The 15,000-nt window shown below is 40.9% G+C and overlaps 2 protein-coding genes across 3 annotated transcripts in view; one reads left to right on the top strand and one right to left on the bottom strand.

Moving 5' to 3' along the window:
* Positions 1–15,000, top strand: part of mmp28 (matrix metallopeptidase 28) — a 246,599-nt gene that overhangs the window by 73,745 nt on the left and 157,854 nt on the right. The gene's annotated exons all lie outside the window — the stretch shown is intronic.
* Positions 1–15,000, bottom strand: part of LOC139200581 (cGMP-dependent 3',5'-cyclic phosphodiesterase) — a 138,114-nt gene that overhangs the window by 26,982 nt on the left and 96,132 nt on the right. For both annotated transcript variants that reach the window (XM_070829909.1, XM_070829910.1), the window contains exons 3-4: positions 1,535–1,624; positions 1,197–1,285 (exon numbers count right to left, since the gene is read on the bottom strand). In XM_070829909.1, coding sequence (XP_070686010.1) covers positions 1,197–1,285; positions 1,535–1,624 — 179 coding nt within the window. The remainder of the gene's footprint in view (positions 1–1,196; positions 1,286–1,534; positions 1,625–15,000) is intronic.

Raw genomic sequence — 15,000 nt, 5'->3', positions numbered from 1 at the left:
TGTGTGTGTGTGTGTTTGTGAGTGTGTGCTAAGGTCCACTTGATGGGCTTGTATGTATTAGAAAGTAGGCTGGAATGAGGCTCAAACAAAGTGGCCTTCTGCCGCTTAGGTGGGTTCAATAAGTGTGTGTGTGGGTGTTTGTGGTTGTGTGTATGTGTGTATGCCAAGGCCTTGATAACAGGCTTATATAAGCAGGTGAATTGGAGGGAGAAGTAACAAAGTGCCCTGTAGCTCTTTTAATATCCCCACTACCTCTAGCCTGCATGAGGCCTTGACAAATGTGTGTGTGAGTATGTGTGTTGGAGTGCGTCTGCTTGTACGTGTGTGTCTGTGTGTGTGCATACGTGAGGTCTGTACACATGTCCTTGCGTGGTTGTGTCAGCAAGAGTATGTTTGTGTGTGATTCCGTGTTTGTGTGGCTATGAGGTGCTGGAAAAAGGGTTCTTGTCTGACAAACAGACAGTTTCATCTATAATGTAGAGTTGTTTTTTTTGCCAGAGCCTGGGCAGCAGTCGCAGTAGCACATGGGGGTTGTAGAGCTTTAGAGAGCACTTAAAAGAAGAGAGGATCGCCGTGTCTCAGTGAGGGACCCCGGGTGCTGTCACCTCGACTATTAGCTCTGCAACACTTCTGCGTGGAGAGGGATTGGAGGTGAGAGCGAAAGAGGAGCGGCGCAGAGGGAAATAGGGGGGAAGGAGGAGTGGGGAGAAAGACCAAAACACAGGCGGCTTAGTGCGTCATGGCTCTTCGGGGAGAGAGCGGGCTGAGAGGAAAAAAAGGGCAAAGACAGACTGGTGCAGTGACGTGGGAAGGTGGAATAGCGGATGACAAGAGTAAGAGTTTGTCGGAGAGACAATGAGGAGTGTGTAATAAGAGAAAAAAAGTGAGATAAAGGGATAGTGATGAGCAAGCAGCAGAGATAAGGCGATGAGGAGAAAAAGTAAGAGGCGGTAAAAATGAGAGAATATAGGAGATGGAGAAGGTCCTTGTGTCGCGATGATGAGGTCTCTCTCTGTGACACTGCTGCCTCTGAGCTGATGATGTGATTTCGGACTGAGCGGCTCATATTCATTCAGGTGGCACCTGCTTTTCACACTGAGAAAACATCTCTTTTCCCCTCTTCACCCCTCCCTTGTTCCATTGCGAAACATCTGCGGCTTACTGCACACACACACACACACACACAAAGTTCACACCTGATCTTTCCCTCCTGCGGTAGTTCATGTGGCGGATCGTCAGATAGCAGCCGCGAGTCTCCCTCCAGCATGTAGACACATACACACTCCTGAAAGAAAACACACACACACATAGTTGCACATTCATTTGTAATATTAATCAGATTCTAATTAGTTTAATGAGCGATGATCCTCATCTTTTTGACCTGGGCCTCTGTTCCCTGGTCTTGTGTCAGGACCGAGGCATTTAGCTCTGAATACCAACAGGGAGGTTTTTTCAGGTAATAAATCAAAGAAATGACACATAAGTTCAGCTGTTTGTGTAAATGTAGACTTTGCGTGTCTGTGTGTGCGATTACCGTGCTGGGTAGCAGCTCCTGTATGCTGTCTCGAAAGGCCACTCGCAGCGAGCGCACCTCGACAACCGCCGCGAGCCGCAGCAAAGCATCCTGGGGAGGGAGACAAACAGAAGCCCTGATGTCTGTTTGGTTGTTTGTTTGGATCTCAACGTGCAGCTCCAAAAACCTGAGACTTTTGTTATAGTTTTGTTTTTATGTGGGTACATTCCCAAGAAAATTACCTTGGAAGGCGGCGAAGGCCTCTGAAAAAATATTGTCACACTCGGTAAACGCATGGCAATATATAGGAGGCAGAAAGAACTGAACTCAGACATCGTCAGGGTTTACTGGAGTTAGTTTTGCTCTTCAGGAGACTTAGTGCTTTTGCTTCATTTTGGCACCGTGAATACAAAGCACTTGACAATTAATTTGCAAAGTTCGCTAGGCAAGAAGCAGCTGATTATTCATGAAATGAAATGCTGTCTGGCAGTACTACCGGCAAAATCTCATGGTTCACAAATTACATAACAGATATTTACTTTTTTATCACTGCTGCATTCTTTGAAGATTGGATAGAGGCACTTAACTTGGAGGAGAGTGGTGGTTATCTTAATTACAGCCCGCCTCTGATCAGTCTGATCAAATTTAACAAGAGCCAATCTATTTTTATCTCTTTTGGCTTAGATAGAATATCTTTCCACATCAAAAAAAGACAAGCATGAAAGATCTCATAACAGCTGAAACAAACCAGAAGGAAATGACTCCTTTTGAGAGTAATGGGGTGTGCTTGAAACAAACTGGTCGGTGCTAAGCTTTATGCGATCAAAGGCATCAAGGCAAATGTGTTTATGACTGTTTCATGGGGCCACACCCGAAGCGGCGAGGCGTGATGAAACTTATGATAACGGAGAGTCATGATGCTGCACGATGATGTAAAGAAGTCGTTTTGTGAAGAACGTAAAAGGAGAGCTCGAGAGAGAAGTTCAAACCTTTCCCACTTTCTTGCCGTTGGGCACCTGGCCATGACTGCATAAAGTGTGCATGTTTAACCGATTGTCAGCTTTGGAAAGAATAAAATTGCAAAAATAACAGTCACCATCCCAATTTCAGTATCAGAAAAGTGTAGGAGGAACGTGTTGCATTAGACAAGCACTTCGTTTGAAGCACAAACTAATAAGGCCTTAAAAGGGACAATTCAACAGCAAAGCCAGAGCGGTTTGTTTTCATCAAATGCTCTTTTTGGCCCTTTTGAAACAACCTTCTACTTTAATAAAGATTAGGTTTGTGCAGAGAAGCAGAGGAACAGGAAAACAGGAGAGCTGATCTGAGATAACAGGGCTTATATTTTAAGGTCATGCAAGATTGAGTTGGTGCCGCAAGGTTTTTACATTTTCACCCTCCACAAACATTACAAACAGGAGTACAGAACCGCAGTCTCACAACCACAACTTCATCAGATGAGCGCTTGTAACATCCCAGGTGACAGTTGGAAATTCATACCATTAGAATATTAACACTCTGTGTGAAGTCTACTTAAATCCCTACCAGTTGCAGTTATCACGTTGCATTATTATTACATGTAACAGCAGTCTAAAGAGAGAATCTTTGAGGGACTTCAAAATCTGATCAAAGCACAGGAAAACACTGAAAGAAATTGAGAAAAAGGCGCTGCGGCTCTTAAAACTGTGCGCTGAATATAAATTGGAGGGAAGATGGTGATGATGAAACTATTCCCTGTGACGGCCAGATCATCCTCTTCCAGTTGTTCTGACAAAGCTGTTAGCAGCTTAGCCGAGCCGGGAGGAAGAGCATCTTGCGCCTTCCTTGAGCGCACAATACCACACGATGCACTGCGAGGTGCGCCTGCTGAGGGTCTCCATGATACTACCAAGGGTTTCCATCTGTCACTCGCTGTTTTGTTTCTCTGCTCTTGTTGACACCCTCCTTCTACCGCTTTGTCCTCTGTGTTTCATTCACATTTAGCCTTGGTTTTGACTGAGTGTAAACATGGAAGATAAAGGAATGGGCGACAAAGGAGGAGCAGGAGGAGGAGGAGGAGGAGGAGGAGTTGTTGGCGGATGACAGGGTGGGGAGGGTCAAGGAGTGAGGGAGGAGGAGAGAGGAAAAGGGAGAGATGGAGAAAAAGTGGAGAGTCTTGTTATGCCTGAGCACTCAGTGTGGTTATTACATACGATTAGATATGATTAAATGCGATTATCTTTGATCACTCAATCAGTGCTGTTGTAATGAAGTTGGCACTCTGCCAATCTGTGTGTGTGTGTGTGTGTGTGTGTGTGTGTGTGTGTGTGTGTGTGTGTTGGAGAGAGAAAGAATGTAAGTGCGTGCTACATCTTAAGCTGCGCATCTTGAAATGCTTGTGCAAATTCCGATAAGTAATATTTGATCTAAAGTACATCCGAACAACAGACAGACAACGAATGTCTCTGGCTCCCCACACTCCCCTTCCTGCTGTCAAGAACTTGTCGAAGATGGACGCCGATATCTGCCATCCTTTGTGTGAGTGTGTGTGTTTGTGTGTCTGCACATTACTAGCAATAAGATGTATGCCTTGGTAAATGTCAAACTCTGCCTTATGACCTTTTACAATCATTTCTCGGCATAAACCTCAAACCATCTGTTATATTAATTTACCTGCCTCGCCACCCATCTCACACACAGACACACACACACACACACACACACACACACGCACACACACACACACTCACACTCACCAGGTCCTGATGCAGGCATGGCCACACATGCATGATTCTTGGTTTTAACTTGTAACGTTATCTCAGCTCTAGCTTTCATTGGGACCTATTTCTATTTCTGCTAAATGAAATTAAATTTTAACATGATTAATTCCACTTTTTACCATTTTATCTTTTAATTTGCTAATTTACTTCCATTTAGCAGCTGCCACTTGAAAGCCTAATGTCTCAAAAACTGTCAGCGTTTTGGGTACTGAAAAGAAACGCTTTGTTTTTTAAATTGAGCAAACGTACTTTGAGAGCTCATCAGTGGGGGTTTTAAGGGTCACTCCCCAATCTCCCCAGCAAAAAAGAATTAGATAGAGGACAAAGTAATCCATCAATTAGTCCAAAACTGAAGCATGACAGTCTCTAAAATTTGAATGAAAACAGTGACGTGATTTCATTACACTAACGCAGTTTGTTTTTCTCTAATGCCATTCCAATTTATGTCAATTTGGATGGAGCTTTTATCTGAATTAAGTTGAAAATGCCATAACAGCGTAAGTTTTTAATATGGGAGACATCAAATCCTCCCCTCACAACGGAGAACGGGAAAAAAATGACAACACAATGTGCAGGGCCATTATGATAATGATGTATGTTATGTTTATTTAATTATTTCCATTTAATTCTAGACATGCTCTCATAGATTCCATATTCATTCTACTCAGTGAATACTCATTGTATTGTAATGTATGCAACAGTATGAATAATTACAATTAAATGTTACACTAATAGCCTACATTTGATAAATTATGGAACTTTGTTGCCTGTCTACATCTTTTCCTTTCGTTTAGCACATTCATCCCTATCTCCGCCCTCCTCCACTTAATCCCTTCACCGTTCTACCTGAACCACTAAATTTTACATTGATCTCCGTGTTTCTCCTCCTGTTCCTCTCCTGCTCCTCCTTTCATGGCGGTGTCACCTTTGCTGTTGTCTTTATCTACAGCCTCTCTAATCACTCGGAGCTCTCTGACATTTTGAAGGGCACCAGTGATCAGCATAACTAAACACAGATTCCTCTCTTCCTTTATCTTTATGGCTCTGTGTGCTCCTCTGTTTACTGTCTGACATTTTGTACATCACACTGCTCACATAGAACTACAATATTTATGTGATTTTGAGCTTTACAGTTGAGGCAGATTTGGATTCTACCAGTTCAGTTCATATGTCCAGGCAGGGAAGTCTCCCTCCGCCGCTGTATTACTCGCAAGTTCTCGTTCTCTCACAAAAACGAATCACAAAAATCAAATTATCATCCCTACCACCGAGGGAGGTGAAATGTCCCACAAAGCACCTGATAAAAGTCATACAATACAAAATATCAATGGAAGTCACAGCTGCATCCCCACACTGCTGCATGCACAGTTTCTAGTGATAACATGAGGTACCTTGCTCCAAATGGTAGCTCCACAGGCCTGTTATTGAAATCCCCAAGAAGAACATATTGGTGCTCGGGCTACAAAACAAGGTGGAAGTGTTGCCTTAATCTAAAAGTCTATTACAAATTTAACCTCCAAACTTAAACTGCTTAAACTGCCACCCTGTAGTACTCTGCAACTGGTCATCTGGCCCTTTTTCCTGGTTTTTAGAAGAATTTAGAGAATTTATCTCTGACCTTGCCTGCAATCCTCTAACAAAAGCCTCTCTGACACTCATTGTGGTCGTAATACCCTTGATTTGATTCTATCATGGAGGACGGTGGTTTCTGCCCTGACTGTCTCTCCTGTCACGTCCGTCATATATTTATCACTCGCAACACAGGTCTGTCAACTTTGACTGCACTGGGTGAATGATTGCCTGTGGTCCTGACCCCCTTTCACTGCAGAAACAGGCCCTATTGAAAACTGTACCACAGACTTAGAAACAGCCGGTCAGAGACACCCTGTTTACTGAATAAACATGCTATTAAGCAGGCCTGCAGGGGAATGCTGAAAACTGAAAGTTTTCTACTACTCATGGTGCAAGTGTGTATCAAATTATAAGTGTGCTCTGGCCGCTGACACAGCAGAGTATTTCTCTTGATTAACTGGTAACAACAATTTGCAACACAATCCAAGATTTCTTTTTGAAACCCTGGTTAAAATTACTTAAAAGCATTCGTGTGTTTGTTGCTTGCCCTGATTTTTTAGATTTTTCCTGCTGTAAAATACATGGAATTAGATACTAAACTAGTTCCTTATCTCCAGCTACTTTTGCTGAATACGAATATTCATATGCTGAATCCAAGTTAATCTCTGTTCTGACAAATTTTGAGAACATCTTTGAAACGCTGACTAAGCCCTGCCAGCTAAAGATCTGTGGCCATTTCTGTGACCTACAGTGCTGAATATTAATAATTTGTCACTTCGAATGGGTACTGTCCCAACCAGCTTTAAGACTGTTGTGGTTAAACCTCTACTTCAGAAACCACACCACACAAATACCTATCGACCAGTCTCTAACCTTACATTCTTTTCAAAACAATTGAGTTTTGGCTCATATATTAACGGTAATCTTTTTTAACCTTTTCAATCTGCTTTCAGGCACTGTCACTCAACTGAAACTGCACTTACTAAGGTGGTAAATGATCGTAAATCTATCATTGGATTTCAGTGCAGCCTTTGAAGCCATTGATCACTGCAAACTCCTAGACTGAGAGGAAAATCAATTTTCTGTCTCTGGCCTGGCTCTCTTGTGGTTAAAGTCTTACTTATCTGAAAGAACACAGTGTGTTTCCTATAGTAACACTGCATGAAATATTCTGATGTGAAATATGGAGTACATCAGGGCTCTGTTCTTGGCCTTCTGGTCTTCTCTTTTTAAGTTTCATCTCTTGGCCAAATCATATCAGACCTGTAAACTCTAGTAGTTAAAAACCTCCTCCAGAAGTTTCTTCCATTTTCTTCTAAGCTAAAGGCTTTTGTGGGTTATTTTCTTTAGGACAGAGAATACAGTATGTATGGTGTTTCTGTCTACAGAAAGGTACACAGTGTCTGAAGGTTGTACTCTTCTCCAACAAGAGGTACACTGATTTGCTCTTTAGGAGGGCACTCAAGACTGAAACATTTCTGTGAAGCTGTTCCACGGCTGGTCTAAAAGGCTGACAACATAGTGGTCAACCTACAGGTATAATGGTGCGGAAATGAGATTATAGTGAAGCAGAACCTGGTTGTTGAACAAGAAAATAGTGGCCTGCTAATAAAGGTGGGTAATGAAAAAAAACATACAAGGAAAACTTTTACCTTCATATTCAGTCTTTTCCCTGAACTACAGCAGTCATAAATTAAAGTTAATATAGAGGGAGGTAGACATTTGGAGCATAACTCCAGGAGGACAACTCACTGAAAAGCTTAATTAAGTCTACATGGACAGAGCTGCGGCTAGCAGGATGAAGCCAAATCAGCTCTGTATAATGTTGAGTTAATTTTTTACTGAGTAAAACTGGGCCAGATAATATTTGCACATTCTTTCTAAGGTTTATTTTAGCATGCTTTGGTTGCCTGAAGAGCAGGGATTTTTTGGCACATAGAACAATACAATGAATGCTATATTGTTTGGGGTTGTATTTCTATATGAAAGAAAACTTTCATGATGCTGTCTGATTTGTAAAATTTTTTATATGTTGTAGCATTTGAATTGGATTAAAACAGCTATATGACCCAACTCAGCTTTTCAGCTCTCATGACTGCTGTATTTTTGCTCTCTAACAGTGAAAGAATAATAATTGCACCAATACAGTTGTATTTGGTAATGCACAATCTGCTCTCTGAGGGGCGCTCTATATAAATCTATCAACACCAGGATGAGGCAACGTACGAAATGTTCAGTAGGAAGCAGACTTGAGCTTCTGAGGAGCAAAGCAGTGAGATAAATATATGAATATATTTGATAAAAAAGGAGAGATAATAGGAGGCCGTGGTGGTGTATCGAGAAAGCAGCACAACCGGTTAACAACCATGTGGAAGGTAAGAGTGCATGAATGAATAAGGAGATGACAAGTTAAATACTGTAACATCTTCAACTGCATTTTGTATATAACTGAAGAAAGAAATGACCTTTATTGGAGACAGGCTGTCATAAGAGACACAACGATTTCCTGCTGTTTTAAATTTGTATTTTATACCTGATAAAAAAAAATCTCAGCACCAGTTCTACTTACTAGAAAATATTTAGATGGCAGTCATGACAACTGATGCTTCCAAGGTAAATAACAAGCTCAACATTTTATGCTATTTTAGAAGGAAGCATTCCTGTTTAGCGATCTGCTCAAATTTGGATCTTATTTGACAGCTGTTATTTGATCATTTTGGTAGACGGCCTTGCTGGATAGGCTGAATGTTTTTTATTTGGATCAGATGTTATCAGCAGATGTAACATGACTTATAGGTCATGGTTTTGTAAAACTAGCCAGAACAAAATAATAAAATCCAACACAGTTTCTTTCTCTTGTGCACTCCCGTTCCCTAGAGGCTCAAAACTGTAATCATCATTAAAGTAAATCACTTCAATTTATTTTTTTTCTACTGACCCTCTCCTTCCGCCATCAATGAAAATCAGCCCCTTTATCACAGATATATATGAAACACAATTACTTTTAAAAAGACACACAACACCTTTTGAGTATCTACAAACAATCACAGGGTTCCGGTAAATGATCCTGTGGTTATATACTCAAAAAGAGCTGCCTTTAAAGGATAACTGGGTTGTATTTTTACATATTTTGGGTTCGATATGACTGGTAGGTACAAAAACCTTTGAAATTCGTTGAGTGGTTTGCCTCCGCCAGCAGCCAAGAACAGGTGGCAAATGGGCTGTAATGGCTGCAATGCAATACTTTGGGGCAATTGCGCCTGATCACAGTACGTCCACTAAAACAGCTTATTTTGACACTGACAGGCTCGATTGTTATTTGAAGCGTCTGACAACATTGGAGAAAGGATCCCTACAGAGATAACCTGCAAGAATCTTTAACCACTGTATCACGCTATTCAAACACACCGTCATTTTCCCTCCCAGAACATGTGAGCGACTGGTCTACCGCTGCATTGATCGGTTAAGCTTTTTGTGTTACAAGTATTGTGTCGGATCTTTTAAAACACTGCAGTCACACAATAATGCAAACAAACCAACTGATCAAGATAGCGATAGACAAGCGATTACTGTGTAAAATCACTGTCTTTTTCAAAGGAGTTCGGTGGGTTTATATCAGGCGATATAGGTACATGTTTATCTCCGTAGGGATCCTTTCCATTAATGTCAGTCATTCTGAACCTAAAATATGTAAAAAAAAAAAAATAGGGCCCAGGTTTAAAAATACCATACCATACCAAAAATATGCTTGAAATCTGCCACATGTAGTGGGAAAAACTGGTTAGAGACTCAACAGTTTTTACACTTCCTCTTAGCCACTGTATTAACTGTTGAATTTGGGAGGCACAGGGTATGAGCTGTACAGTTTTAAACAAGTGAATCCCTCCTAGGCACTGAATGGCTGACTCAAATTGTTGCAAAAACTTAAAACATACACAAGTTGATTTATCATTAAGTAAAATTTTAACTTCTGGGACAGGGTTGTCTGTTTTCATTGCAACTGGGCCTACGTGTTATTCATTTGTAACTATCTGAAAATTCACTGCTTGATTACACTTATGAATGTACTGAAGGTAACACATTAGTTTTGAATATTCATTATTATTAGATTATTAGAGTATTAGATTAACCAGTTAGCAGAATACTGATATTCTCAATTGGCCACATTAGATAAAGACATAGCTTAGCTAAAGACTTGACCGGGAGGATTAGTGTAAGAGGCTAATTGGAGCCTTTAGGGGTAACTTCCGTGTGCCTTATCTGCTGCATTGTTCACAGAGCCGACTGACTCCCTGAATCAGGCCAATCTGCATTTCAAGAGGTTTGACCTTGATCTAACATTAAGAAGAGGAAGGGTAATGGCATCACACTTAGCAGATGATGAAAGGCTTTCTCCCTCATGCCTATAGATCTTTATGTAAAATCAACTATTTACATGCTCCGAGAAGCCCCTTGGTGGATTGGAGCAAATCACTAGCTCACTCACTCCTTCACCTGCGGTATGTTTACTCAAGGATCTTCTAGTTGACAAGATGTACTGCTGACTGTTTACTCTATAACATTTGAGGTAAGTGAATTACAGATGCGGATTGATTTTTTCCAGTTGTGTGTCAGTCCCTAAGGAGTCCCGGAGGAGTTAAGAGGGACCAAATGTAAAGACTAAATCAGTGTGTCTACCTGAGAGACGGAGGCAACGACACGCAACACACACACACACACACACACACAGCATGGCCAGAGGGAGGCTGGAAGTGTTGCGGTGGGTCCTGGTTGTTATTCCAACAGAGCTGGGTCTCCAGTAGCATCACTAACATACTGGAGACACATGCACTGTAGAATACAGCCAAGCCATGATGACGGGCCCCGCCATATATCCACATACACTGACACACATGCACGCACAAAAGTAGATAGAGGACTGCTGCTGCTATGGCGTTGATGAGGCAGAGAGAAAAAACAGAAAAAAAAAGGTGTATCACAGTGCTGTTGCTTAATTAACCAACTCCTGTGTGTGTGTGTGTGTGTGTGTGTGTGTCGGTGGGAAAGAGTGAGAAAGAGTGAGCAGGATATAGACTGGGTTTGGAGTTTTGAATGAAAGTTATTAATCTGATACGAGCCAACAGACCATAATTCATGAGTATTTCCTCAGCATAACTCAAGGGAGTTGGATGATAGACGGAGAGAGTGAGAGACAGAAATTCAGAGCTGAAAGGAGAACAAGCAGAACGGCAGGAATTGACAGACTAAACAGAGGAACCTAATCCCGTGAAGACAGAAAACTGCTCGCTGATGACATTCACACATCGCTCAGAGGGGAGAGACGAGCGCTGAGGCATTGCAAGAGCGTTTGGAGAGAGGCCAAGAAAGAGATACAACAGAGGAGGTCTCTAATGTCATTGTCACTTTGTTCAGCGGGCGTCCCGTCAGTGCTTTGTGGTTACTGTGCTCTCATAAATCACACATCTACAATGAAAATCAATCTTTCATATCAAATTTTTTGGTATCATTAAGACCTCATGTTTTAATTAAAGCCCACGGCTAAATTTCATATCAGCTCACATATAATGGATCCGACAAGACTGATCTGAATCGAACCTACATGCCATAAAACTTGACACAAATATTCTGGCAGTAATGAACATTTGTCAATTTCCCTCTCAGTCAGTCTGAGGCTGTTTTACAATCTCCAGAGACAGCAGCAGACAGCTGTTCTCATCTGGGCTCATCAATAATACATTTTCATTAAACAGGAAAGAGAAAGAAAGAATTTTAAAAAGTGAGCGGTTAGAAATAAAGCACAGCAGATGTGTAATCTAATTAGGGTTGCTGGGGATGTGAAACCTATATGAATCTTTAAGAGTTAATCCTCAATTATCATAACATAAACACCATGTTTGATACTTTTCCTTCTTGGTATTTTTGTGAAAACATGTTTTGTAATCGTTCTATTATATGCACATTTCCATTGGTGCTGACAGGGTAAGCCTTGCCTGCAAAACATTTACTGTAACGCATTCATAAAAACGATGTGTGTTATGTAAAGCAGTCTGGTTTAATGGTTAACATAAGCACTTTTGCTTCTTAACACCACCGGATTTAGATTTATTCAAAATGCTTATTTAGACTTTGATTTTACTTTGGTTTGATCCTTTAAAATCCTATTTATGCATGTCTTTTTAGATTGCCTTGTGTTCCTTTCATTTCTTGCCTTTGTGCCTTTATGTCTTATGAACAGCTCTTTGTTGTTGAAAAGTGCTACATAAATGAATTTATTTTGCCTTGTGTTGCCTTCAAAACTATCATTTCAAATTTATCACTGCACAGCTGTTTCTGTTTCTGCCTAGACTGATATTAGTCTGGTTAGTTAGCAGTTAAACATTTGTGTTGAAGGGAATTTAATAATTCAGCAACCAGCCGGCTTGTTCTCTGTGCAGCTGTTTATTCCCATTCGACGAGTCTCTGTGAGTAAATGAACGAGTTCCTCTGTTGTGTGTTTAAAAGTGTCTCATGTCTCCTTTTGTTTCGGCTGTGAGTGAGCAGCATTTAGCATCCTTTGTGCCGTGTGACTCTTCTGTCATCACCCCTGGTGGTCGTTGTCCGTGGTGATTGAAGCAGCACTAATGTTCCCGCATCGGGTGTCGTACAATTACACTGATGACAACAGTGACCGCGCTGGTGTTCAGTCTGAATATTCGTCTCAGAGTTCCCATTGAATTTTTGTGATGAATCTCTTTTGTGTTACTGTTTGTTTTTCAATGTTTGATCCGTATCTACTCACCAGATTATCACCGCAAAGCTTTTTGTTGCTGTTGTTGTTGATTCCACTCATTTTTTTTAACCCTTTGTTATTTACAGGCTTGAGTCACTACATGTGTTAGCCAGGCATGCCATATATTGTGATTTTAAACTAAAGACGTTGGGCTACTTAGAAATGCCACTAACTTGAATGTGAGTATTATAATTTTCTAGGAAAGCTTTAATGCAGAAAAGAGGAGTTTGATTCAGCTTTTGCCTGTTTGTCCGTAAATCAACACAATAAAATATCTCTATATTTATCTCAAAAAAAAATAATGTAATAATGTCTAGATAATCTATATGCCGAATGTCTGTAGTACTCAGACACAATACTCATAGTGCTCAGATTGTATCCATATATATTACTTTTTAATGATATCCCAGTGTCTGTCTTTGTTCCTGCTGCAGACTGAGTAGCAATACAGTAAAATGCTAAGCACCTTGTCTAATTTAAATGGTTGATGGTCATCAGTTCTCACTGAGAGACCGGCCTCCTCTAAAATGTCAACAACTGCCAATCAGGCTTGTCTAAATATCATGGCCGCTCAAAAACTACCTTGTGAAAATGTGTCGTGTATGAGCAGCACCTTTGTTAGACACAATAAGCTCGTCTACTTTCTCTTGTTCCGAGAGAGAAAGAAGCTGTTCAAAGCTCGGGGCAGGAAAAAGGGAGGCTGATGGGAGTGCACAGGAGAAAAACATCAGTTCTCTCCCATTTGCACAAACTCTGGCGAGGAGGCCACAATAATAGTCTCCATTCTTTATGCTCATCTGTATCTGATTCACACTCTCTCCCTCTTTGTCGCTCTGTTCCCTCTAATGTTTTGCATAGTCTCACTATTGACAATTTCCAACCCCGCCCCTTTCCCTCTGCCTCTTTGTCACCTGTCGGTTTCCCCATTTGTCCCTTACATCCTATTATGCCTCTTTCTCTCTCTCTCCTTTCTTTCTGTCTCTGCAGGTGTTTGACAGTCACACTGTCGTCACATAGCTGTTGTTCTATTTTAATCTGACTCTTGTGCCCAGGAACAGACACCCACATGCTCTCGCCATTCTCCTAGCTCAATTTCACTCTCTATTCACTCTATTTTTTTATCCTCCTCTAGTTGGTGAACCTACTCGAACTTCTACTTTCAGCTCCATTTCTCTCGCTGTTACAGCTTATGTTTTTCCTCCCTTGCTCTTCTCCATTCTAAATCTATCCATCAATCTACTTGTTGCACATTATCTACTTCACATGTTGCTCATATGACTCTACTAAGAGGTAAATGAATTAGTTACACAGTGTGCTTCTGTTTGCAGTAATCAAGAAATAATGTCTTGTTGTGGCAGAAAAATGAAAATGAAAAATGCTGCACTGGAGTTTGTTAAAACATGCTCAGACAAGACAGCAACTGTTGCTGCCTAGGAAACTGTTTGTGAAGTCAACCAAATCGCCATGGATACAGATATCACAGTGGCCCTGTAGCTCTCAATGCAGCACTTGATAATGTCATACTGCACAACGCTATGCTTCTGAATGTGTCTTGCCTCTAAACGCAGGCTCTGCTGAGAGTTTGTTACATAGAAATCACTTTGAAAAAATGTTGTGGTAACAATTTATTTTAGATTTTCTAATTGGATGTTTCCTGTAAACAAGAATAAAATAAAAAAAAAAGTGATATATAGACATATATTTGAGTTGTTGTTCCATAACCATAAAGTGTTTGTTATTGTAACCATGATGACGAAGCTGCCCTAACCATACCAAAATACTTCCCTAGAACTGACCACGCTGTTTTTGTGCCTAAACCTAACCAAACCGCAACCACAATCTTATTTTTCATCAGTGTTTTGTTTTTTCTATTCTCCTCTACTACAACTGGAAGTGTACTGATTGGACACAGCCTGCATTTTCCCTGTAATTAGTATGAAATTATATAGTCTTTCCCCAAAACTTTTTAAGTATTTACAGTTTCTGTAAAGTGTTGCTGAAGTTGCTGAAGTCCCCCTTTATATTTGACGCTGCGTGACTTCAGCATTTGTTGATTTTGTATTTTCTCCAGCTTGCACAAGCCAGATCCACAGCAACTGATCGCTGAAATCAGTGAAGTCTGAATAAGGTAGCAGGGCTGAAAAAATTCAACGTCTGAGTTGAAGTGCCACTCACGGGGACATGCACGGCTTCAAAGCCTCGAGAAGTCACTCATGAGATTCGGCTGGCAACAAGTAAGAGAGTCTTTTCCGAGCCCGCCTTTAACTGTGAAGTGGGATTATTAGAAGTAAAACAGCTGTTACTTAGAAATAACAGACCTGGTGAAAACTGAGTCATAAATATAAAAGGCTTTCAGGTGATATAACACTCAGCAGAATTCAAAGAAA

This window comes from Pempheris klunzingeri, chromosome 4 (assembly GCF_042242105.1).
Source record: "Pempheris klunzingeri isolate RE-2024b chromosome 4, fPemKlu1.hap1, whole genome shotgun sequence".
Lineage (NCBI taxonomy): Eukaryota > Metazoa > Chordata > Actinopteri > Acropomatiformes > Pempheridae > Pempheris > Pempheris klunzingeri.
This window is presented reverse-complemented; position numbering and strand designations above follow the sequence as displayed.